General features: G+C 41.4%; 1 protein-coding gene across 1 annotated transcript; it reads right to left on the bottom strand.

Moving 5' to 3' along the window:
- Window positions 1-641: 641 nt before the first annotated feature.
- On the bottom strand, window positions 642-26,558 carry LOC119410700 (protein KIAA0100). The gene is made up of 37 exons (XM_037677587.1): window positions 26,423-26,558; window positions 26,217-26,335; window positions 26,087-26,147; window positions 25,692-25,878; window positions 24,661-24,784; window positions 24,411-24,535; window positions 23,030-23,097; window positions 22,814-22,950; window positions 22,474-22,628; window positions 21,080-21,273; window positions 19,960-20,257; window positions 17,815-18,020; window positions 16,685-17,735; window positions 16,412-16,603; window positions 15,710-15,912; window positions 15,458-15,576; window positions 15,143-15,366; window positions 14,840-15,030; window positions 14,584-14,683; window positions 14,163-14,362; window positions 13,775-14,072; window positions 13,541-13,698; window positions 11,660-11,866; window positions 10,614-10,713; window positions 10,298-10,483; window positions 10,069-10,190; window positions 9,823-9,978; window positions 9,074-9,195; window positions 8,816-8,996; window positions 8,599-8,685; window positions 8,366-8,374; window positions 8,012-8,122; window positions 7,804-7,939; window positions 4,156-4,280; window positions 3,970-4,071; window positions 3,070-3,204; window positions 642-1,366 (listed from the first exon to the last, which is right to left on the bottom strand). The coding sequence occupies exons 2-37, from the start codon at window positions 26,300-26,302 to the stop codon at window positions 1,178-1,180; spliced, it is 6,345 nt and encodes a 2,114-aa protein (XP_037533515.1). The 5' UTR covers window positions 26,303-26,335; window positions 26,423-26,558; the 3' UTR covers window positions 642-1,177.
- Between the last annotated feature and the right edge of the window lie 8 nt (window positions 26,559-26,566).

The following is a 26,566-nucleotide window of genomic DNA, read 5'->3' as shown; positions in this document are numbered from 1 at the left end:
CAAGAAGATGGAAATAATTTATTTTGTTTTATGTCACAGATTTATTTTCCCCATCTTGTGAATTTATGCATCTCGAAATTAGATTTTTTTTGTAACTTTTTAGGTGGTTAAGTTTGTAAATTGGGTGCACTGATTAAGCTACCGTGTTTTAATTATTTTTTTTTTTTATATGTTATTCAGCTCCAGCTCTTTTGAATAAATCACTCACTTTCCTGTTTTTGACCATCTCCCCACAGTATTTCAAAGAAATAATTACAAAAAGACAAAAACTAACCCGGCTCTTGAGCCTCGGTCTTCTTGTGTGGGAGATGAAAGTGTTTCCGACGTGCTTGACGCTGCGAGCCACAGAGGAAACACTTTAAAACACTTACTGACAGATAAACAAGAAGCCACGGCGCTGATCAAACAGCTGCTGCCACAGTATCCTGTAATTAAACTACAGCAAATGACAGAAGCTGCTGTAATCCAGCAGAAAACAACAACAACCGTGGTTACAAAAATATCAAATACTTTGCATGGAAAGTGCTTCAGTGTTAAAATGACATACACACACACACACACACACTCAGCAGGCAGCTGCTACATGGTTTCTGACGCACCAAGGGGCACTTTTTACAACACAAACACGTTTCTGTTGTTGATCAATTGCACTGAGGTGAGGCACAGTAAAAACAGCACGCTGACAGACGAGTAAAATATAAAACACTTTGTGACGAGCAGCCGTCCCGTCAGAACGACAGTCATTCAGCTTCCTTAAATGATAAAAACATGTTCTAACTCGTCCATTCTTAACGTTTAATAATGTTTACAGCTGTCTGCAGTGACGGTGCTCACGGTTCCTTCGCTCGGGGTCTGACCTTCGTGGTGCTCCTGGACCAGCAGGAGGGGGACTTCACCAGCAGAAGCAGAGGAAACATCGACAGTGAAGAGCTAGCTCCAAGCTGTCGATGTTCCTCGTTACGCTCGATGCAGCCACAGCGGTCGCGTCCGAAGTTTATGAAATGCTGAGTGAAAAAGTGACGGCACGCAAACACGTAAATTTGGTCGTCTTTTGAGTTCCCTGGAAATCAGCCTTTTAAAACGTGACCAGGAGGCTCGAGTGATGTCTCTGTCATTGATTCACGGAGAAGAAGTGATGTGAGGATCACCAGCTCAGCGTGTAACCGTTAGTTGTTTTTCACTTGCGTCGACTGAAGATGCTCTTCTTGCTGGAGCTCCTGTCGGCGGAGCTGAGGCCGATGAGGAGGCGAGCCTTCTCGTCTTCCTCCTGCTGCTGCTGCTGGTTGTTGTCGGACTTCCCTTCAGACGCCTTCCCACGCAGGTCCGAGCCCGAAGCCGGCTTCAGGCGCAGCTTCTCCTTGATCATCTGGAGCAGCAGGGAGACGGAAACATCATTTTCAAATACAGAGTCTCCATCAGCATTCACAAGCCTTCAACGTTTCCATATTTTGTCCTGTTACAACCACAAACTTAAAATAAAAAAACTGTAGTATGCTTTTTTTTTTTTTTATAACTGTTTATTGTTGTTGCTGTTGTCCATTGTTGTCATCTTTCTTTGTTGAAATCAGGTCTCTCTTGTAAATGAGTCCTCGAGGCTCAATGGGATTTACCTGTATAAATAAAAGTTGATTGATAAATAAGTCCTTAAACTGTGTTTTTAATCTCTACTATTCTGATACCTCAAACTAAAGTCCAGTCAAACCTGCCGCCTTCAGAAGTCACTGAATTCATAAATTAAATCCTCCTGTGTGTAATTTAATCTCAGTATAAATCCAGCCGTTCTGTAAAGCCTCAGATGTTTTTCTTTCTTCAGAACTGTAAAGATCAAACAGCATCATGAAGACCAAGGAACACATCAGCCTGCTCAGTGATAAAGTTGTGAAGGAATTTAATCAGGGCTAAGTTATAAATCTCAGACTCTGTAAAGAGTTTGGCTCAACTGCAAACCGTCCGTCTAAACTGAGGGAGCGGAGGAGGAGAGCGTTAATTAGAGCAGAAGCTCATGGTAACTCTGGAGGAGCTGCAGGGATCCACAGCTCAGGTGGGACAATCTGTCCACAGGACAACTTTTAGTCGTGCGCTCCACAAATCTGACGTGATGGAAGAGCAGCGAGAAGTCCACACTTTTGCGGTTTGACAAGAGCGATGTAGGAAACATGGCAAAACATGGTGAAGAAGCTATCCTGGTCCAAAATTCTTCTTTTTGGGTCTAAATGGAAAATTAACACTTCACATCATACTGAACACACCACCCCCACCGTGAAACTTTGTGGTGGCAGCATCATGCTGTGGGAATGCAAAAAAAAACCAAACCAGGATGACCTGAAACATCCAGGCAGAGCCTCAGTGGAACATATTTCAATGGTTCCCAACCCTGGTCCTTGCGGAACACCATGCTGCATGTTTTAGTTGTTTCCCTGTTTTGACACATCTGATTTAAATTAATGGGTGATCAACAGGATCCTGCAGAACATAGTGTAATTAAATCACTGAATCAGGTGTGTTGGAGCTAGAAAACAACTAAAACACTCAGGATGGTGTTCCTCAAGGACCTGTTTTGGGAACCACTGGTTTATATCAAGGCATATTCAAGTGTTAGAACGACCCTGTTTAAGTCCAGATCTAAATCCAACTGAAAATCTGTAGAGACTTGAAACTGTTGTTCAGAGATGCTCTCCATCCTGTCTGTCTGAGCAGCAGTAGTTTTATATTGAAGAATGGAGAGGAGCCCCAAAAGACTACCGGCTAGACTCGAACACAAAGGTGATTCTTTGAAATACGGACTCTGATCCAAATGCACGCTGCGGTTTTCAGGTTTTTATTTGCAAAACCTTTAAAAACCATGTCCCGTTTTCCTTCCACTTGACAATTATGCACAACTTAAGTGTTGATCTATTACAAACAATCCCACAAAATTACTTTTTACGATGCAGCAAGTGGAAATTGTTACTTTTATTTCTTAAAACTCCTGAAGGAAAGTGTGACAAAAACAAACATGAACTTGATGAAAGCTATTGTTTAAAACTTGTGAAATTCTCATGAAAAACCTTGAAGTGAAAACTCGGGCACCTGAGCTACGAGTGCTTTCCGGCTGTCCCTTTTTACGGCCATGGCGAAGTCGAGCCAGGTCCACGTGTTGTTATGGTACTCCAAACAGGGCAGGACCAGGTTCAGGTCTTTCCAGTCCACACTGCTCTTTTCTCCCTGGGGAGACAAATGATGAAACTGAAGACGATGGACTGGAAACCGAAGTCTTCACTGGTTACAACAAACAATAAAGCGTCCCCTTTTTGCACAAAAAAAGACGATTAAGTAAAAAAAGAAAAAGAAAAAAAAAAGAAAATAATTTTCCCAAATAATCAGAGATGTGTTAAATCAAAAAAGTGGTCAAGAAAAAAGGTAGATGTCCAACACAGTTCCTTCCATTTTTGTTCAGTTTGTTGGGGCAGACAAATATTAAATGAATCATAAAGAATACATTTTGTTATTATGCAGCTCAGGGGGTCGCAGCTGTCAGGACTGTGGCTCAAGCTGTGAAGACCAGGGTAAATGTGGACGCTTGGTCACTTAAAGTACAGCCTTCAGATTATTTACAAGTAGAAGATACCTGAGGAGGAGCTCGTCTGCACCTAACCACTGACTAAAAGCCAGAGATACTCAATCCTGCAGGTCTTAAAGTTCTGCAAAAGTCTAATAATCACCCATTCATTCACAACAGTTGTGTTGGAGCAGAGAAACATCTAAAATGTGCAGGATAGTGGCCCTCGAGGACCACTGTAGGCCTTCAGTGTGGGTTATTTATGCCAGAACCCTGATGACTGATCTTGATTTAAGGAGTTATCTTCTTTTTTTATTATATAAACTGAAATCAGTTAATCAGGAAGAAATTAGACTTCAAGTAAAGTGAAGTATTTATCTTTAAATATGAAGATTTTTTGTGTGCAACATCAGTACGGTGCAGAAACCCACCTTATAGCTGACACAAAGAGGCACTTGGGGAATCTTAATGTAGATGAAAGAGTTGTTCATCGCAGCTCGCTCCTTCATCTTATCGATGTCATCGACTGGATGCTGATGAAATGAAATTGAACACAAGGAAGTTTATTTTACAACAACTTCACTGATATCCAAGCCCAAACGAAAAGGCCTCCCCACCTCTGGAGGTTTCCTGAACGACCTCCTGACCCCAGCAGTGCGGTTCAGCCCCTGGGTGACACTTTTACTGGGGCCCATAGCGCCCATAGTGTCCTCTGACGGTGGCCGGGGTTTGACAGTGATACCTGTGACACAGAGCACACGGACATCAAATATGGCCTCTGGGTGACTGCTGATGACATCCAATACGCCCATTTAGTATTACACACACAAATACACACTTGTCGAGGTCACATTTGAAGTGTCCGAGCCTTTCACAGCCCTGAGGGATTTGACATTTGAATAATTCTACACCGCTCATGTGTGGTAGAGAAAACGGAAACTGATACTGATAGTTTGTTGGTATAAAAAGCAGGAAAGTAATGGCACAGAGGACAAGAGGGTGAAGTTAAGATAAAACTTTATTGTCTACCACAAATGTGGCAGAAATTCTCCTTTGACATGCTAACCACATTATTACCATTAGTTAACACCATTAAGATGTGTCTACTTAGCTGTTTAAGAACATTATTGTAGATGGTACAAATGATTTCTTATAAATATTCTTCCTGGCCAGCAGGACTTGGTAACGCCTGTTTGATGGAAACATCTGGAAGCAGTTGTGTAGAGGATGTGAGAAGTCCTCGGTGATCAGGGTGGCTTTCTTGGTCACTGAGCGGCTGCAGAAGTCTGACAGGGGAGACTGACGTGAACCAGTTATTGCACTTGATTGTTTAATTATTCGTTGTCATTTAACTTTCTGTTTTACATTGATGAGGTTGAACCAGGATGAAATATTAAGTTAAAATGGACTTGATCAGGGACTTGTAAATCAAGGTCAGTGTGCTCCTGCTGACATGAGGCCAAATCAATCTACAGAAGACACCATCTCTTCTGTGGTCCACACTGCTCTCACCCACCTGGACCAGAAGGACTCCTTTTGTCAGTCTGCTCTTTGTGGACTTCATGTCCGTCTTCAACACCATGATCCCCCAAACCCTGATGGACAAACTACTCACACTAGGACTAAGCCCCTCCACTTGCATCTGGGTCCTAGACTTCTTAAACAGACCACAGTCAGTGAGGATCCACAACTTCTTCTCCTCCACCATAACCCTCAGCACTGGCTCCCTTCAGGCCGAGCACTCTCCTGTTCACTCTGCTCACGTATGACTGTGCACCTACCCATTCAGGGTATAATGTAAAAAAATTAAAAAATAAAATAAATAAAATGTTGTAAGCTCAATCATCCAGGTAGATAATAAGAAACGGGTTCAGATGACATGATTTAACCATTTTTGTCACATTGTAAAATTTGCAGATGATACAGCGGTGATGGGATGCATCACAAACAATGATGAGTCCAGCTACAGGCAGGAGGTGGAACACCTGGAGAGCTGGTGCAGGACGAACAACCTTCACATCAATGTGAAGAAGACAAAAGGAGATGTTTGTAGACTTCAGACAGAATAAACACCACCTGGCCACCTGCATCATGAAGGACCCCACTCACCCAGCACACACACTTTTTGCCCCACTCCCCTCTGGAAGAAGGTTAAGGAGCATGAAGTGTAGAACCACTAGACTGAGGAACAGCTTCTACCCTGAGGCTGTTAGATTCATGAATCTCTAACCAGAATAATCACATCATGTTGCTGCTGATCCATTTCATGTTGCTGTGTACGTTTGTGTTCAACTGCTCACACAGACTCATGTTCGTGCTGCTGTTCAGCATATTGTTTTTATGCTATTAGTGCATTTTTATTAATGTTTTTCTTAGTTCATATCTTAGATCTTATTACAGTTTTTCTTTTACATTTTAATACTTTTGTTGGATGTAACTGGGACCCTGTGTACACAATTTCATTCCACCACATGTACCATTGCATGTGGTAGAATGACAAATAAAGAGCCTTGAATCCTTGAATGAAAGGTCTTTAGTTTCCTCAGTGGGTCAAGATGTTGTTGGGCCTTCTTATAAATTGAGTCAGTGTGCTGTGAGAAAGACATGTTTGTGTCCATCTTTTTGCCAAGGTACTTAAAAGCATCCACCTGCTGCTCTACCTGCTGTCCATGGATGGTCAGTGGCTTAAACAACAGTTCGGGGTTTGGGCTCGACCCCCACAGCACAGTTCCTTAGTCTTTGAAATGTTCAGATCCAGTGAGTTCAGTGAGTAACGTAATGAAGATATTGTGGACTGTGTGCGGATAGTGGGACAGAGCATCAGGTCCGGTCAGGTGCGCCACCAGAGCCATGTCATCTGCATATTTAAAAAGAGACATTTCTCCACTGCTGCATGAAACAGAGTTTATGTAAATAGAGAAGAGAATAGGAGAAAAAATGCCTTCTTGTGGAAATCCAGTGTTTGTCAATTAGTTTGACTTAAAACCATTTAAAAACACTTATCGTATGTCCAATAAAAAGCACTGAATCCATAAAATCGAGTTTAAATGAACCTGAACCTTTTTTCCCCTCACTCGCCCTCGAGCAAGACGGATGCCTTTTCTTCCCTCTCTTGCCTTCCACCTGCTTTTACTCTTTGTCTTGTGTATCGGAGCTTCACCTACACATCTTCCGAATCGTAAATTACTGGTATGGATTTGGTCAGCTGGACTTTCAACGCAATTGATAAAAACATTTTCAACCAAGCGACAGGGTGCTGGAGAACCCTCATGCCCTGGACAGATGCACACATGGATTCCTGGGGGGGAGGGGAAGCTGATGTGCTGATGAGCTGTGTTGTTACAGGAGGATGTCGAAGATTTTTACATCGTTGGATTTACGATAGTACGGTTTCTGCTTTTTGACACCCGTGGATACCTGTGTCATCGGCTATTAAGGAAGACGTCGGCAGCAGTTTCGGCCATGGCAAAGCTGCCAACTTTATGTGAAGAATTAATTAGACTCAGCTGATTTACAAGCTCAACTGGAAGCTGGAAGCGATTTGGTCACTTGCAGCTTCTGGAACTCACCAGTATGTTGGAATCGATCTTGGAGAAGGCTAGTAAGCACGGACCAGCAGAAAGACCACAAATCTGGCCATTTTGGATCAGTGAGAATACCAGCAGAACTCAAGGCTGACAAGAAAAACAGTCTGCCTGCACAAAAACAATTATAGCTTATCTGAATCTGGCCTCTCTGTTTGACCTTGAATAGGCCAACTTATCAAATGGGGATGTGTAAATCAAGAACGCTCTGCTCTATCCACGCCCGCCCGACAACTTCTGTGAAGGCTTATCAGAGCTGTACCGGCTGACACATGAACATCTTCAGGACTATGGAACTATCTGGAAGTTTTTCATGGACAAATCTCACCGTCTTGTCATCAAATGCATATGTAATGTGTCTATAAATGTGCTTGCTGGTAGATTTTTGACAAGGACAAGGTGTGAAGAGATCTTTTTTTAATACCCACTATCCTCATGATCTTTCCCCTTTTCTTATCTAAAGAATAAGGGCCGCGCTCCTACGAGCTGCAGCCACGAGCATTCCACCCATTTTAGGACGACTGTACAGAATACAGTTTCGCTGTACTTCACTGTGCAATAACAATAAAGCTTATTCTGATTCTGAAGATCCGACAGATAATAATAATTAATATTCACAGTGTTAAAGGCGGAACATAAATCCATGAATGTTCTTTGCGCTGCTTTTATGAAACAACTTACCAGTAGTAACCATTCTAGACTTGTCCTCCTCATCAGCGACCTCTTCCTCCTCGACGTTTCGACCCGGGAAGAAAAACCCCATCATTCGTTTGAAGAACTGGTACATGAGCTGAATGGTGAGCGGCACAACGTTCACCTGATGGAGCACAGAGTTGATGTCAAAACTCCCGATACGGATTTCACAGCGTCTGCAGGCAACATTCCACACCTCAAAGTGCTCCTTCACCGAGATTCCTCCCACCGGGGGGCGCACTTTGCTGAAGATGCGCAAAGCGAACTGACGGCCCAACTGGCAGTTACTCTGAGGACGAAGGACAACCTGGAAAAAGACGACGACGGCAGGAAATCATGAAGCTCCATCGGCGGGTTTGGAAATGGAAACACGGCACATGTTGATGTGAACACAGGTGAGGACGTTATGGAAAATGAAACATTTCTTTAACCACGCATGCATCTATGGATCTGATTCAACGTGCACTACCATCTTCGTTGTGATCCCGTCAGTACAAACACGATGAACACGCACTTAATTTTCTCATCACTGTATAAGCAGAGTACGTACCCTCACACGCTGCACGGAGGAAATCAGCAGAAATAAGTTAACACAAGATGATAACTTCTCTCAAATGATTTTGAGTTTATAAAGAATGTAGATTATGTTTGCTTGTTAAAGCATCAAAAATCTAAACTGGCTTTATTGTCAAACTGTAAGAAAAGCTCAGGTAAAAGTCTTCTTTTTTTGTTTAAACTGAACGAGAGGTAACCAAATCTGACATAAAAAATAAAAAAAAGTACCTTGTAGGCTGCGTTTGGAAGCAGGTTGTTCATCGTGAACCACCCGAGCTCCAACAGATGCTCTGCTGTGTCATCAGACTTGTTCAGCTAAAAAAAGAAAAAGTCAACATTTTTGTAGTTCTCAGGCAGATTTTAAGAAAAAAATATGCGTACAATGAACGTGAAACTTGTTAAAAGGAGATAAAGAAGTGGGAGTGGATCAGCAGCGTCTTCGCACCTTACTGTACATGAATCTCTGCAGCTCCAGCTCAGCGATGCCCAGCTGGCCGTCCTCTTCGGTCAAACACCAGCGAGCCTGAGCAAAGTAAATCTCCGTCCTCCTCGCCACGCTCACGTCCTCTGGGGGCTTGCGCAGCTCCAGCTTGTTAGCCCTTTGCAGCTGGAAGTCTTTGAAGCACCTGGACAACAGAAGACGTTTACTTTCACCCGCGAACCACGTGTTCTTGTTAAACGTGCATTTGTGCTATAGTGAGACCTGATGAGGATGTTGAGCTCTTCGCTCTTCATCTGCATGTCGTTTTTCTCCTGGTTCAGCTGGTTCTGCAGACGCATGTTGATCTCCATCAGCTCCTCGCTGCTCTGTTCTTCAGGTTGGGCCTGAGAGAAGAAGCAAAATTAAGGTGATTTGAACTCTTCAGCCACATTTTTATAAAATGTATCCTTTTATATTTAATACACAATGTTTTGTTTATTATTTAGGACATTTCTACATTGTTAGCACAGACTAGGAGCTTTGAACAATCAGAAAATCATATTTGGAAATACGCATCATTCTCTGGCCTTTGAGCATTCAAATACTACAAAAACACTCGGGTTTTCTTCCAATTTAAACTCGTCTGATCAAATGCCATGAACTCAAGAATCAGACGTCGCACAGCTTGTTTTGGAGCCAAAAATGGCTTTGAAATACATATTATACTCAAGATGTGCAAAGTAACAGACAACACCTGTTAAATGGACTTAAAAACAAACAGAAGTTGGATATTTATTCCTGCAAACAAAACCAATAATATGGACAGAGAGATTTTGTTTTGTGGATTTTTAAACCAAGTGAGTTCAGTTTGTTTCAACTCGACCCGATTAAATAGTTCAGGTGTTACAAAAGCAATCAGCACCCCGTTCTTCTTCCTCGAATGGTGGTGGTGGGTGTGTGTGTGTGTGTGTGTGTGTGTGTGTGTGTGTGTGTGGGGGGGGGGCTAAATTATGGAATAAACTGCAAATCACCTTGATGTTGGAGTAAATCTGTTTCTCCAGGCGTCTGATCTGAGCGAGGTGCTGCCTGACCGCCTCCTGCAGATGTAAGATGCTGCTGCGCTGCTCTTCGGGGTTACTAGAAATTTCCAGCTGGAAACGCATGCGCTGCTTTTTCTCACTGTGTTCCTGAATGCATCACAGAGAAAAAACAAACAAGCAGGATGGTTAGAGACCACAAAACTGACAACATTCAGTTTAGCAGACGCTCCTGGTTACCTTGCGCCTGGGCTCCACGTGTAACAGCAGGTTGTTGACGATGTCCAGGATCATGGCGTACTGGACAGGGTTAGTGGAGATCTCCAGGTCATGGTGAATGAGAGTGAATGTTTCCACAGCACCTAGACGGAAAATTAAATGCCACTCTAAAAACCACCAACTAAAACATACATTTCTCCTCTTTTTACTCCAGACAGAGGACACGTGCACCTGAAGTGATCAGACATACCAGCTCGCTTATTTAACAGGTCCTCTTTCTCGTGGTTGTTCCTCATCTCCGGTGGTTTGATCTGTGTGGCAAGCTCGGGGTTGATGTCATGACTATAACTGATGTAGTGCATCCGGCAGCTGCAGCGCGAGATGATGCGCTGCACCTGCTGAGAGGCGTCGTTCACCTGCGCAGGCTGGTTCCAGTCTGTAAATAAAGTGGTCATTTTAGCAGAAACTGTTCTTTTGTGTATAGAGCACACACACACAAACACATTTTTACAGTTGTGACAGTTTGTTTGAAACCACACTGTTGGTCAGTCTGACGTGTTTCTCACCTGTGGTGGTGCTAACCATCCCTCCCACCGCCTGGCCGCCCTCCACCAGCTCCAGCACAGCGTCCAGGTTACGCTGCCTGTGCTCCTCGATGTTTTTCACCTGAACACAGCAAAACGCAAATAAAACCAGAATCACAATATGCACACCCAGCTCAAAAATAATTTAAAAAAGGTTACACAAACATATGCAGTGGTATTCATCTTACGAGTATTTTATTAGCCATGTGGTTGTTAATTACATTTGTTGTTTTTTCTGTTGCAGCTATAAATTTAAATGTAAAAAAATAGGCATTGTATTTGCATGAAGCATTAAGTGACAGCCAAAACAGTCAGCTGTTACTGCTCTGTAATACACTGAATATTTCAGTACCATAGTATTGTGATGTACAGCAGGTTACAGAATTGAGACAGAACCAAGTTAACCATTATGCTATACCAACCTCTCTTTTAATTACACGCTTTATTAATTTGTCAGCCTTGGAAATGGGATCTGTGTCTCTACTTGCTGAATACAAGACTTTAAAGGGCAAATGGATCGTACTTCAATCACCTTTTTAGCCAAACTACCCACAGCTCAGTGTCAGTCAGCCCTGGGTCCTATTTACCCATCCACATATTCTTACAACTCTACTACATACAAAGCATATCTGAATAAATCATTCTATAGAGACTATTCTGCGTTTTAAATCACATTCATACACCGATGGGACACACAAAGGCTGTAAGGGTTTCAGTGTCTTGCCCATGAGCACTTTGACAAGTGACATGACTGCACAAAGTTAGAATCAAACCTCCGATGCTCTTGTTGGAGGATGACTGCTCTAACCACTGAGCCACAGCTGTCCCCTGTATTTTAGCGGCCACATACTAAGCTACACTTTCACCAATGAGACAGCTCTGGGCAGCAGACAGGTGATTAAAGCACAAACACTTAGTAAACTTTATCAAACTCTACTTGTTTGAGTGAGCTATAAGATATATAGACAGTAAAACTGTATCCTTACCAAGTAAATATACTGTATTCACCACTTAAGAACTGAGCCTACCTCCAGCCACAGTTGTCTGTCCTCTTGGTCTGAAGGATTCAGCTCCATGGTGGCGAAGTACTGCATCCCATCCAGCAGACACGTCCAGGTGGTTTTCTGTTTCAGCGTGTCGTTGTACCAGGCAGGATGATGCTCACACTGCAGCAGCTGGGCCTTGGCTGCAGACACCAGAACACAACCTGCCGTCTCTGTACCGCGCAGCATCATCTGAGCAAAGAAAACAGAAAGAACAAACACAATTATATTTTGCAGTGATTAAAGTTTAACAAGGATTTATCAGTTGTCATATTGTCAGTGCACTGCTGAGGAGTGGCACACTTTCAGTGTGAATCAGCTAATTTACCAACACAGAAACTCAAATCAAAATATGTTCAGAACATGCAAAGCACACACCACATTGTCGGTTTGAAGGTAATTTTGTCTCATGTTTTTACAGCCTAAATTATTAGAATACCGTATGTCTTTGATGACGGATTAAAGTTGCTCAAACAATATTCATCCATCGAGTGGCCTATGGCAAGGGTATCTGTATCACAGCTGAATGGCAATTGCAATAATTTTATTTATATATATATATATATATATATATATGAATAAATGAATAATAATATATAAATTAATATATATACATTTTTTTAATTTTTCCCCAGCTGGTCCCTTCTTTAGGGGTCATGACAGCTAGGCCTGTCGCAATAAACAATAAATCAATTAATCGCATGTTAAATGAAAATTATCGACCTCATTTTCATTCATCGGCTTTATCGTTTCTTCGCATCTCTCTCTTCCTACCGGAGACACTGGATGACAAATGGCTCAACTCTGGTGTTCTTCACTGACCCCTCCCTTTCTCTTTTCTCTTTAAAATCCATTTAAACCATCCAAAATTGTGTTTTTGGATCGTTAAAAGCAGCTAAGCTGAGAAGCTAAGCTAACAGACCGGCCTCGGGAAAAACCCTCCGTCTTGTCGAAGCTCCAAAATTCACGGTTGAAACCCGTGCCTTCATGTAAAAAGTTGTTTTTCTCTGCAAAAAGAAGCAGAGAACTTGTTTACTGATTTTTTATTAAAAGCCTTGTGTATGCTAAAGAGCTCAAACCACACCGAGTGTCCCGCCATTTTGAGAACCAAAAAACAGGAACGAGAGACAGCCCATGTCACGTCAAGGGGCCTCCCTCCCATTCGTCTTGAAGAGACACGCTGCTCGCTCCCTCACTATCCATCCTTCGGTTCAAACAGTCTTATACTACCATCCAGTGGTCAAAAAAGGTACTACACACAAAAATTGAAATTTCTCATTAAATTTGACAATAATTACTAATTATTGTCAAATTTCAAACAATATTATTGTTTATCGCAATAATTTCTGAGACAATTAATCACCCAGCAAAATTTATTATTGTGACAGGCCTAACAAAAGCAAACACTCATGAAGATTTGGCAATTGTTTTGCGCCACATGCCCTTCCTGCTGACCTAACCACTGACCTCCTTACAGCCCACATGTATGGAGAAGAGGACAAAGGACACCCCCCCCCCCCCCAGTTGCTTCCCCAGCACCCATCTAGGGCGCTGGGGAAGCAACTGAAGGGCTGAAGGGTTAAGGGTCTTGCTAAAGGGCCCAGAGTGGGACAAATGAGGGTGGAGGCAGGTGCAGCTGCTTTACTTTTCCCACTCAAATTTTGATGAATTTGAACTAGTGACCTTCCTAACTGCTCCCCCAACATATGAACCCCCAACAAAACCAACAAATAAACAAATAAAAATGGTGTAACAGTAAAGCCTGAAGTTTGTTAAGCCTTAATACAAATGGGAATCTTCAATCACTCATCTGTTCCCAGTTCCTACAACCATCAGAGAGCATTAAAAGTTAAGTGGCTGAATTACCTGACAGTTGACCAGCTCAATGAACCAGTTGCGGTTGTACACATCATCAGTCTGACAGGCAGCGATCCCACACAGCTGATCGCTCACACCTGAGTCCTCCTCTGAAAACACCACAAACTTGTCCGTTTCTTCAATCAGCTTCTGCAGCATCAAAGTTCCTACAGAACAAAGATGGATTAGTCGATCTTCAAACCTCGCTGCTGTTTTGTTTTTTTCCCCAGGAGGAACCCTCACCTTCATTTTGACTTTTTTCTGCTCGACTGATAGTGGACACGATGGGCATGATGGGAGCAGTAGTGGGGGAGTATGTGGAAGGAGAACGTTTGATCTTCTTTGTCTGTAGCTGCGTGTCAATCTTCAGACCTTTCAGAGCTTCGGTGGACAGATTTCTCTTCAGCACAGACGCCTTTTTATAACCGTCATATAGCCCAAAAGCTATGTTTCTGTTCATGGTTGTCCAGGAGGCACGCAGGTCCACCAGACGTAGTTTGTGAGTGTAAGGAGCATTAGATTCATCCTTCAGGTTCACCTCCTGTCAAAACATCAGAAACTATCTGATTTATTCATCCAGCTCCGGTGAAAAACAGAGCTGAATTTTCAGCCTCGTGGTTACAGGTTTTACCTCCTCCATGCGGTTGCTCTGTCGCTGGTAGCTGAGAGATGACAGGCTGAGCAGATGAGTCTTCTTCACCTGAGCGTTCATCTGGTGATCTGCCGTCTCGTCCCAGGTGGAGGCCATCAGGTGAACGGTCACCTGAGAGAGTTCACTGACCATCTGAGTAACGTTCCATTCAGAGATCAGCCTCCGCATCACAGTACCAGCTGAGGGACCACACATTAAAAATCATTTAAAAACTAATGCTGGGATTTGTTGTTTTTTAATCCTATGGTTTATTCATTCATTCAGCCTTTATTTATATGGGTTAGTCTCATTGAGCCTCAAGGACTCATTTACAAGAGAGACCTGTTTTAAACAAAGAACACAGATGAAGGACAGACAATAATAGACAATCATATAAAATGAAAAGTAAATAGAAGTTTACCCTGTGGAATAAGTCTCTGCTCTCCACGAGTAAAGACCTCGCCTTTATCACACTCCAACTGGATTCCCCTCTGCTGGGCAAAAGAGGCCCAGTAATGCACCTAAAGAACGTAGAACACATAACAGGAACATGTGAACGTCAGGAATTCAAGAGATCTCCTGGTAATTAAATCAAGGACAGGACAACTGATGCAAATTATTTTTCAGCAGTAAAAACATCAAATGGGGTTTTAGCGGACTGTTGCTGGTGGGCTTACTTGTAGCCGTGGGAAGGCAGCTGTGTAGGACATTTGTTTGTAGTGCTGACCAAGCTTCTTGCGGACTGGTCTGAGGCTGTGGAAGAGCTTGCCTCTGCAGATTGGTCGGGAAACACTCGTCCAGGTGGCCCAGAAGTTCTGCATCCAGCGCAGAGTGCTGCTGTATAGTAAGATTTTGGGCTGGGAGGATTCTACAAAGAAGAAATGCATACAAGTCTATACGCTAAGAGACAAACAATCTGGTGATTTTCTCGTGCGCTGAGTTATGTTCTCGTAGACAGAAGACCTAAGAGTTGTACATACCAGCTGAACAATGCTGGTTGAGATCCATGGTGATTGAGAGGTTAAGGTTCTCGGAGCGAAAGGCTCTGTAGGAGTCATGAGGCTGTCCTGAGGTCACATCAGCAATGTTCTCTGGGCAGCACAGCATCACAGCATGGTGGTCATGGGGGTTTCCATGGCAGAGCCATTGGAGGTCAAGGGTCATACACAGGTTGGGCAGATGCAGAAAACAGATATCATCATACCTAGTGTAAAAAACAAAACACGGAGTTTCATTATTCAAAATTGTAACTCATAAATGCTACAAACAAACAATTTTAAAGTATTATAACTTACTTTGATGCTGTCCGGACGTTTAAGTCTAAATCCCCTTTAAAAATGAACTGCCCTGGGTTCCAGTCAAAGTTCAACTTGTTCCATTCCCAGTGCAGGTTTTCTGTCGTGTTATAAGGGTCCTGTAAGAACACAGGCATCATGTATAAAATATATATTTTGTATCGACTAGAACAGAATAAAAATGCACAGTGCCTCAAACACAGAACAGAGACATTTTCCAGGATTAAATTTGTGACGTAAACATGGTTTTACCTCTGTAGCTAGCTGATGAAGATTAGCGTGCTCGATGTTCATGGCCCAGTGTCCGTGTAGAAGGAGGCGGCTTTTGTCCCACCAGGCCAGGAGAGGCGAGGGATCAACTGTGGGTTTGGTCAGCAGGTCCACCGACTGTCCAATCAGAGTCCAGGCAGGGTCCCAACATGGCCCCCACACGATGGTATACTGAGAGATATTGGCTGCAGAAAAGACAGGTTTTGTTTTTAAATTTTATAAATAAATATAATATCTATTTTGTTAAGTATGAAATTTTGATGAGTTATGTATTTTGATGTATTATATATGAATGTTTATGTTTAAATTGATGGTTTGAATTGATTTTGTTTATGAGGGAGCAGATATGATAAGAAATTTTCTTATTCTGCTTCCTTTCATTTTATATTTGTTTTTTCTTGAATTTTTTGAAATTGTATTTGTGTTTTTATTGGAAATGAAATGAATAAATAAATAAAAAATAATAAATAAATAAATAAATAAAATAAATTTTAACATGACAGACCTTTAGGCAACATTTTGCTCCAATTATGAATACATTTTTTTCTCTCTTAATACTAATTATATTTAGGTGACATCAAAGATATCTTGTAATGATTTTAAAGTTTTATCTGAGTTTTACAGAATCGATTATTCTACATAACACATGCTTGATTTTCTAATAAAGACACTTGAATCACTTACATTTAAAATTATAGTAAAACTTGAGTGGAGGCATATTTCTGTGGACTGTCACATCTCCCCACGGTGCACCAAGTGAGACGGTCTCTTTACGATGAGCTCTTGCCTGTCCGTCCTGCTCTGTCCCAATCAGACGCCCCGACAGCTCCCAGTCCCCGATCTCAAAGAGGTAGCGAGGGTAGTCCCGGATTCTCACTGTCACAAAACAATCATTGTAAAATAATTATTCGCTGATAAAATAAAATTAAAAAAATTCCTGTGTTGATTCCAGCTTACCCAAAAACGTAGCTAGTTTAAACTTGACAGCGCGGCACCACTGAACCACCAGAGGGAGTCCGTCTCTGGGGAAGGGACTGATCTTGTCAATGTCTCTCATCTGCTCAATAACCTTCTCTGGTCCATGAAGAGCCTCATCAGCCAGAACCACTAGCTCCAAATCGGACACAGTCCAAGTCAGCAGAGACTTCCTCATGGGTGTGTTTGCATAGAGGCGACGTGAGCGCTGGATGTAGATCTCGATGTGCTTTTTCTCCAGCGAACTGTAAAGCTCCTCTATCTTCCTGGCAGGCAGAAGCTCTCCGTGCTGCTTTCGCAGTTCTGCCACTTTCTTGTCCAGAAGCTGCAGACGCTTCGCGCTCTCTTTACTCTCATCCTTCATGAGCTCGTAGTTGTCTCGCAGCTTGATTTCAAAGACGTCGTCGAGGAAGACGAACGAGAACTGGCTGATTTTGAATACGAGGTCGGGAGGCAGACGCTGCTCAGAGGAGGACGGACGGTGGGGACGATGGAGGGTCTTCAACCACTTCTGCACATTAATGGCCATGTCAAAAGTGTTTGAGAAGTTGTACTGGTAAGGAAACTCCACGGATAATGATGGGCAGGTGAAGACCCACACACGGTTGTGAGGAGTGGTCAGGAAAGGAAATGCATCTCGATGCAGCTGCATCTCAGTCAGCTCTTCGTTCGTTTCCACATCCAGCTCGTTAAAGGAGACGATGTTGTTGCCGTCGAAGTTGAAAATGAGTGAAGGGGAGTGTAGGTGCATGGAACCAGCGTGCTTTGAGATCGTGAGGGCGTCAGCGTGCAGCAGAATATAGTTCTCCTCACTAACATGAGCCGTTAAACGAGTAGCTCCCATTTCAACACGTACGGACAAGATTCTGCTATGACCCGACGCAGCTTCACTGTCCAAAGGCGTGACGGACTTCATCTCTCTCTTCTCTCCAAAAAGTAAACCCCAACAAGCCTGAGCTTCAGTCAAGTGCTGAAACAAGACCATGTGGTCCAGTGGAGTCCAGTTGACAGTGAGCTCCTCTTCACACTGAATCTATTTAATGTAAGAACAAAGCTGCAATAACACCGACACTCTTTCATCCAAAAGGAAAACAAACAAACAGTATAATTACCTGTAAGGTGTGGGTGGTGATGTGGTAGCAGATGGTTATTGTGGTGAGTTTGATTACGGGGTTGATGGTCTGGGAAGCAGAGCAGCATGGTTCCATGTTCTCTGTGAGCGTTTTACCTGCAGACAAGCTCATTCCCTGAAGAGACACTCTGGAGCTTTCAGTAGAGCTCAGGACACTGACGGTGTCCATCCGCAGAGACACAGCTCCTAAACACGATAAAGGTCAAACAAAACATAAATAAATGTGACGTTAAACTGTCAGAGATCATAGGAGAGTGATGAAAATGGAAAAATGGACAATTTTAACAACATGTAGGTTAAAAAACAAATCAAGAACATTTTCCTAAAACAAGATTACTTTTAAAAATGTGCTTATGTTTAGGACAGCCAACATAGAAAGGTTCAGTTTACTGTAACATGAAAAGTAATTTTCACAGGTTTAAAATGCTAAAACAATTTTTTGACATTTTACTCAAATAAACTTACAGCTATACAATGAGACAAATTATAGTTCAAAACATCGAAGTTCATGCTCAATAATCCAGGTAGAAAATCCAACAAAGTTCAGTCAAGTCATCTGGACGGTTTCTTTTTTTCACGTTTCATTCTTCGTCTAAAATACTTCATCAGTCCGAGGAGCCACAAACAAACTCAGTCCCACAAGCAGCACACTCCCATAGTGGACCAACCAGTTTGCTGGTTTTTGGAGCCTGCCCTCTCCCCCGTCGACTCCTCTGAGGCAGCCATACACAAAGTGGTTCAAAACATCAAAGTTCATGCTCAATATTCATCGAATGATGAAGTCCTTTGGATGAAGGACGAAACATCTAAAAAAAAACAAAAAAAAAAAAAAAAAAAAAACAACAACATCCAGATGACCTGATTTAACTACTTGGATTATTGAGCATGAACTTTGATGTTTTGTATCACTTTGGCTATGGCTGCCTCAGAGGAGTCGACAGAAACCATCTTATCACCAGCAAACTGGTTGGTCCACTCTGGGAGTGTGCTTCTTGTGGGACTGAGTTTGTTTGTGGCTCCTCGGACTGATGAAGTCCTTTGGATGAAATGCAGCACGCACCCCCCTCCCCCCCCCCCCAAAAAAAAAAAAAAAAAAAAAAAAAAAAAAAAAAAAAAAAAAAAAACCAACAAAATCACCCAGAAGACCCGAATGTACTCTTTTGGACAAATTAAAGTCATTAAAAAAAAAAAAAAAGCCAATTTTTTCTTTTTTTAGTTATTTTGCCTCGTCTGTGAAATATTTTAAGGCAAAATATTACTTTTGCAAAGAAAGAGTTTTCACCTACGATGAAAAGCATCATTAAGAGGAAATAACTTTTATTTCCAAATCTGAACAGATAACTGACTAATGCACTTTTAAAACTTAAGCCACCTCAAACAAAGACCAGTGGTTTTAGTTTGTTTTTATTTCCTCAGCTTGTAAGTTTGTGATGACTTCAGTCAACTTCAATATACGAGAAACATTAAAAGTTTTATTTTACTCCATAATTTTTCATTCAAATAATAAGATGCTGCTTAAAAGAATTGCCATTAATGACTATTATTTAATAAAGAGCCTGTAATAAAAAAAACAAACATGTTAAACAATACCAAACTATGACACGATCACAAACCACTGCATCGACCTCTCCGCTCTAACCCTGTCAGAAAAACAAAGAGTCACTAATCTGGGCGTGATAATGGACCCTTCCCTGAAACTTAACAATCATGTAAACATGATTGTTAAATCATGTTTACATGATTGTTAAATCATGTTTCTTCCAACTGAGGCGGCTGTCTAAACTGAAGCCCATATTGTCCAAAAATAACCTGGAGACCGTAATACCTGCATTCATTACATCTAGGCTTGATTACTGCAATTCACTCCTGTTTGGTATCAGTCAGACTTCCATTGCACGACTACAACTGGTCCAGAATGCAGCAGCCTGATTTTTAACCAGTACAGGCAAAAAAGAGCACATTACACCAGTTTTGGTCTCACTGCACTGGCTACCGGTTCACTTTCGAATCAAGTTCAAAATACTCCTGTATGTCTACAAATCGCTGAACAGTTTCAGTGCTCTATAAATAAAATGGTATGGTATGGCATCTTTGACTAAATGTTTTTTACAGTAAGATTTCTTACCCGCTACATTGGAGACTGTGAATACATCAACATCTTCCAGACAGCAGTCCATTCTGAAGAGGAGGTGCAGCTGTGAGGAGGAGCTCGGAGGGGCAGTTTTGTCCGAAGAGGGAGACGCCGCAACTGCACCTGACAGCTGCGGCTCAGAGTCCCGAGTAAAACACATGAGGGACATCAGGCGGGAGAGACACAGCGCGCACGTCTCTGACAGCTCCACCTGAAGACCTTTCAGGTTGGACTCCACACTCAGGCTCGGAGGATGGCCACTCGACTCCGAGACAAGTCGGTTAAAACTCCCCTGGACAAAGAAGTCATTGAAAAAGCATGAAAGACATATAAAATAAAAAGCTTTACAAGGTTAATTTTAATGTTTGCCATTTATTATTTGTGTGGGTCAGAACACCAGCTTTTTAAAATACATAAATTACAAATTGTAAGCATCAATAGAACACAGATTATTGTTTATTCCTCAGGTTTGTTGTTGAGTTATGCTCAGTTTGACAAACACAGAACGGTGTTTGTAATTTTGAGACGCTAAATTAAAGCTTTTGTATTTACTATATAAGCTGGTGTTTTTTGGGAACCTTACCACCTACAATTCTCAATTTCTTGTAGCAGTTTCATAGATTTTCCTTGAAGATTTAAAACTTAAATTTGACACTAAATGCTGTTTACTTCTGCTGAGTTTTTAAGAAAGCATCATAAGTCAGTAAATCAAAGAATGGAGACATAATTTATTGAATGATTTGCTACATATTAGGCTTGTGTACACGTTTTATTTTGTTCTCAAGCACAAATAACACAGTTCACTCGTTTACTTGACCTTAGGAGCAACTTCTGAATCACTGGCTTTAATGTGAAAGTCTAATTTTAATTTAAGGAAGGTGTTCGTAACCATGTGTGACCGTGATTTAAACTGAATGCTTTGCGCCGTCATTAGCTGGTGCCACCGATGAAAGGCTGCAGTTTTAAAATTAACAAAGCAGTTGTTTTTTTTAAAAGGTAGTTTCTACGTTTTGATTTAAATATTTAACATGGTGTGTTTTAAGAAAGCAGGCTGTGCAAGAAAAATACAAAATAAACACGTTACAAAATGATTCCTCACAAGTTTGGCTCCTACCTGAAGACTTAAGGAGTCCAGAATCAGTGCTTCCCCCCACACATGTTTACCAGGAGGGTGGGGGGCCTGTTGGATATGAGAGCCCTGACCAACCCTCCACCAGAAGCTATCCAAGAACAGTGAAGCTCGTTGGTGCAGGTTCTGAGACTCTGAGCTGTCTTTGTCGACTTTCAGGTCGAGAAGATGCTGCAGTTCTGCAAACACAAAGCATCAAATAAAAAGTGAGTTTGTTTAGGAGTAACGGTTTGCAGGGATAAAAGGAAGAATTAATTAATGGGTGACAATTTAAAGAGAACTCCATGTTTGTAAAGGTTGCACAGATTTGCTCTCCAAAATAAAACTATAAATTGCGTGAAAAAATATTTTAAAAGCAGTGTGGGAGTTGTAAGAAACAGTGGTTCCTAAATTTGGGGACCAGGACCCCACTGTGGGTCATTATTATTTATTAACCTTTAATGAACCATGTCCCACCGAGACCACAGATCTCTTTTGAAAGGCAGGCCTGGGCCTGAAGGCCGACTAACATGCATGTTTTAAACTGTGGGAGGAAAATGGAGTACCCAGAGAAAAGCCACACAAACACGAGGAGAACATGCAAACTCCACACAGAAAGACCTCTGGTCCAACCGGGGATTGAACCCAGGACCTTCTTGCTGTGAAGCAACAGTGCTAACCACCGAGCCTCGTTCTGCCCAATCTGCCTGTCGTTCTGTCATAAAAACAACTGGTAGGAGATCTTAAGAAAAATAAAAAACAATTTAATGACTGCTAACAGCACAACAGCTACAAAAAAAATGCTTTCAGAGTATTTTAGGCTGTTTGATGAGTTCTTGTTTTTGGCTTATTAGCAACACTTCAACCAGCAACTGTTGATTTTGCTTCGGTTGTTTTGTGGAAGTGACGGCACGGTGGCTCAGCTGGTAGAGCTGCTGCCTCTCAGCGAGAAGGTCACTGGTGCAAATCCCAGCCTGGGACCTTTCTGGGTGGAGTCTGCATGTTCTCTCTGTGCATGTGTGGGTTTTCTCCACTTTCCTCCCACAGACCAAAAACATGCATGTTAGGTTGATTGGTAACTCTAAATTGTCTCTAGGTGTGAGTGAGAGAGTGAATGTTTGTCTCGTTTGTCTCCATTTGTCCCTGTGATGGACTGGAGACCTGTCCAGGGTGCCCCTCGCCTCTCACAGTGACTGCTGGATATGGGATCCAGTGACTCCTGTGACTTGAAAAAGAAGAAGTGAGTAAAGCTAATGGATGGATGGAAGGATAGACAGCGTAGAATATAAATTATACCGATTGCTCCTCTTCACTGCAGTGAGTGATCATTTTGGCAGCGATAAGCAAAAGAAAAGGAAAATGACAATGTTTACCTGTCCCACTGTGTGAGCAGCACGTACCTGCATTAGCAGAAATGAAGCCAAGAGCAAAAGGTGTTGTGTCTCCCAGCTGAACGGACACATTAATGTTGAACACGGAGGTGGAGATCATCACAGGAGCATCCAGGTGAGGGAGGCGCCTGAGGAAGAGGAGGATGGGAAAACAATCTAATGGTCTACACAACACAATCATGTAAAAACAAAACGGAGGAAGTGATGAACAAACATGGACAAGAGGAAGAAAAACATTGAATATTCACAGCAGTGGGGTATTTTCAGTATTGACTTTTTAGATGGAACATAAAATACGAGCTTCATATCAAGGCAATGTAAAAACTGACATTTTGATTTTGTGACTTGCCTATTTTTGCGTGTCGTCTTCCTGTGTAAAAGCTGTTGCCATGGAAACAAATTCAACCAATGGGAGAACTCCTGGTGACGGTAGTGAATGATGCAGGTGTTGACTGTGAATGATCCGGAGATGTCAATCGATGTAGCCTGAAACACCAGAGATGCACAAAGAACTTTGAACAACCTATTTATGGTGCTCTGAGCGACTGGCAAACATTTTCCTCACCTGTAAGGTCGTCTTGAGACTGTTCACACACAGAATTCTCTGCCTGCTCTGAGAAAGGAGCAGCCCATCTGTCAGAAAAAAAAAAAAAGAGAGAAATTGTATTTGTTGCGAAAATGCAGTGTGAATGTTTATTACTGAAGAACTTGCTGAAAACAGCTGAAATTTGCAAAAACATGCTGAAATGTAGCTGAAATGGAAGAACAAGCGTAAGTTAGCAAAAGAAAGCAGAAAGCACACATATTTGCCGAATTTGGTTTAAATAAGCAGAAATGGGCACAACCATTGGTGAATTACCGGTAACTTAAAAAAGCTGAAATTAGCAAAAAATAGCTGAAAGGTAGCTGAAAGGGCAGAAAGAAGCTTAAATTACCAGAACTGGAGAGAGCACAGTTGTGCCCAATTAAAGTGAAAGAAGCAGAAATGAGCACAAAAAAAATGGAAATGATCTATAAAAAGCTGAAAAAAAAAAAAAAAGAAACAGCTGAATAGAAGCTAACAAAGCAGAAAGAAGCTTAATTTACAAAAAGAAAGTGGAGAGACCATAATTGTGCCCAATTTAGGCTTAAAGAAGAAGAAATGACCATAACAAGTGGAAATTATCTGGAAAAAAACCCCCAGAAATTAGAAAAAAAAAGCACAGCTGAATAGTAGCTAAAAAAAGCACAAAAAAGCTTAAATTACCAGAAACAAGGGGAGAGAGCATGATTTTGCTGAATTAGGCTGAGAAAAGTTTAAATGGGTGCCAAAAAAAGTGGAATAAGCTGAAAAAGCTAAAATTAGCATAAAACAGTTAAAAAGTATCTGAAATAGCTGAAACTTGCAGAAATAACCTGAAAGGAGCAGAACAAGCTGAAATAAGTTAGAAAAAATACAAAAATGTTGTACGGTAGTTAGCAGATTAAATCTGAAAGGAGAACAAAAGAGCTGAAATTAGTTGAAATCAGCTGAATTTAAAAAAATTCACAAGGAAGCTGAAAGAAGCTGATCTGGCACAAAATGTGAAAGGAGCAGTAAAAGGTGTAAACATCTAAAAATCTAAAGGATGTAAAATGAGCTCAATTCATTTTCTATGAGACAAAAAGTGGCAGAAAAAGCTAAATATCTCAAAAAGCTAAAGTTGCACCGATACCAAAAGTCAGAGCAGGATTGTCCTGAAAGAGCTGAATGTTTTAGGATTTGTTGAAATAGCACAAAAATTGTGGAACAAGAAAGATGCTGAAAAACGTACGGAATAGTTAAAGTAACTGGAAGAAGTCGAAAGAAGAATATAAACAGGATCACAATAGTGTGAATGCTTAATAAGCAATCACACAACAAGAACATGTTATTCATAGCTTTTGCCACAGTCTGAGTTTCTGCAACGCTTCAGCTGTCCACCAACCCTCGAGGAGAAGCTCCAGGCTGCTCTGAGGGAAGCTCAGCTCAGGAGTGAAGCTTTTCAGAGGCTGCTGCTCGTCGTCGCGCCCGTAGTACATCTTCAAGGACTTCAGAGTCCAGTTCAAGTGTCTGTACACATTGTCAAACAAAGCGTTATAAAACTGTTCAATCAGCAGGAATTTAAACAGTTATCAAATTACACAAAGCAATGACCGTGTGGGGAGTAATCCAACCTCGGTAAACTGATGACTCACCGTTTCTGGCTGTGCATGGACAGGATGACGTTTGTATTTTCAAATTCCACGTCCACTTGGTGGGGAAGCAGCTGGTGAAACTGTTCGACAGCTTCAGTCTGAATGAAGTCATCCTCTTCACACTCTGCAAGGAGTCGGCATAAACGTGACTAGTCAGTGAATTTTAACAAAAATAAATCAGGTCAACAGTTGCAAAAAACAGAAATCAAGAAAACTTGATGCAATAAATGCATCATATTTTAACCAGTTTTACACTGAACATTTTTCAAAACTACACTAAAACTTTATTTTTTAAGCATCAACAGAAGGCAGATTTTAGTTAATTTCTTTTGCATATTAAAAAAATAAAAATCTGTGAAAATTATAGCGGAAGATTAAATCTATTTCTATTTTTTTTTTCTGCTCGTCTAAAACCGTCTACATGGAAAAACTTGTGGGTTTGTGTGTCTGCTGCCTTTTTTATATTCTTAAATGTGTCAGCTTAAATCTGTTCCATAAAAATAAAAAAAACAGTAAAAAAATAAAAATTATATAGACATAAAAACATTTTAAAAGTTTATTTCACTCCATCTTTTTTCTGATTGTGTGATGAATGTAAAACTTTGCTGTCTTTGAGTTTTGGGGATGTTGCGGATTAATCATTAAAGACATTTAACACACGCAGAGCTCAGTACAACCCAAAGACTTGAACTTTACAAAGAGCTAAAAATATCCCAGGTCAGGGAAATTATTCAGGCAAAGTAAGTAAAAGACCAGATGTAACAGGCCATAGTAGAGAAGGCAGTCAAACTTGGTTTTTCATTCATTTAATACCCCACAATACCTAAAATTGGTTATGCATGTTTAAGACAGGATTGAAGCTCTTAAGAATTAGTTTAATCTATAGTCATAACTACATAATTATTTTTTTTACATATGCACCAAACCATTAAAGATCAATAAAAATGGCAACATTTAAATGAGGTTTATGTATTTATTTTTTTAAGACAAAAAACTAAATAACCTCTTTATGCATTCAAAATCTCACTCACCAGACACGGGATGGTCTTGGTTCTTTGTAGCGATGGGGGGCAGCAGCTGTTGGCTGAGGAACAAGCCCTCGTGCAGCTCGGCTGTAAGCGTCCTCACGTTCAGGGACAGAGAGCCAGGCTTCATCTCTGGTAGGCTCACATCTCCAGACAGCAGCAGGCTCAGGGCTAACTCAGCCAAACATATATCCTACAACCAGGAGCGCATCGGTCACACACACAAACACAGGTTTCAATAGCAACAAGATATCTCTGAATATAAACACCTCAGACTGAGGAAGTCTTTCGGATGAAAGACGAAACGTTTCTACATTTTTTTGTTGTCGTTTTGTTTTTTGAATGTCCAGAGGACCAGATTTAACTTTTTTAGATATAGCAACAAGAGTTAATGAACTCACCAGTTCACTGCTTTTGAGCACTTTACTGCTGAGCTGCCCCACTGAGAAGTTCCATGCTAACCTGTAAAACATATTAGTTGTTTTTTATATACTTAAATCAAATTATTATTGAATAAAAACAAGATCTTACCTTTTACTTTGATGGTCGAGTAACAAGGTGATACCTGTAACAGTCATATGCCACAGAGACTCTGACAGTGCCAAGTTTAACACCATCACGTTGATTGAGCTGACATGAAATGACAGCAGCTGTAGGCATAAAAAAATTAAATAAAAATTAAATTCTGACACCAAATCATCAAAAACGTAGCCCTGACCCAGTATGAGCCTTCATACCTGTGACAGAAAACGGAGTGTCTTTGGGTTGACTGCATTTTTTTTCTTTCCACGGCTGGTCTTCACCAGAGGTCCCAGTGGTGCTTGGAGGTCAAACCGAATTCTCGTGTCACCAACACACAACGCCAGGTATCTCCTGAAAAA

Source organism: Nematolebias whitei, chromosome 6 (assembly GCF_014905685.2).
Source record: "Nematolebias whitei isolate Nwh7 chromosome 6, NemWhi1, whole genome shotgun sequence".
Taxonomy (NCBI): Eukaryota; Metazoa; Chordata; class Actinopteri; order Cyprinodontiformes; family Rivulidae; genus Nematolebias; species Nematolebias whitei.
Note: the sequence above shows the minus strand (reverse complement) of the source record. Positions and strands in the feature narration are given on the sequence as shown.

Excerpts from the sequence above, each read along its gene's own strand:
- LOC119410700 (XM_037677587.1), bottom strand. The coding sequence starts at position 26,302 with ATGGTGTTAAACTTGGCACTGTCAGAGTCTCTGTGGCATATGACTGTT. Across the intron at positions 22,629-22,813 it reads AAGACGACACGCAAAAATAG|ACCATTAGATTGTTTTCCCA; the intron begins GCAAGTCACAAA and ends TGTGTTGTGTAG. Across the intron at positions 17,736-17,814 it reads TCACCACCCACACCTTACAG|ATTCAGTGTGAAGAGGAGCT; the intron begins GTAATTATACTG and ends TACATTAAATAG.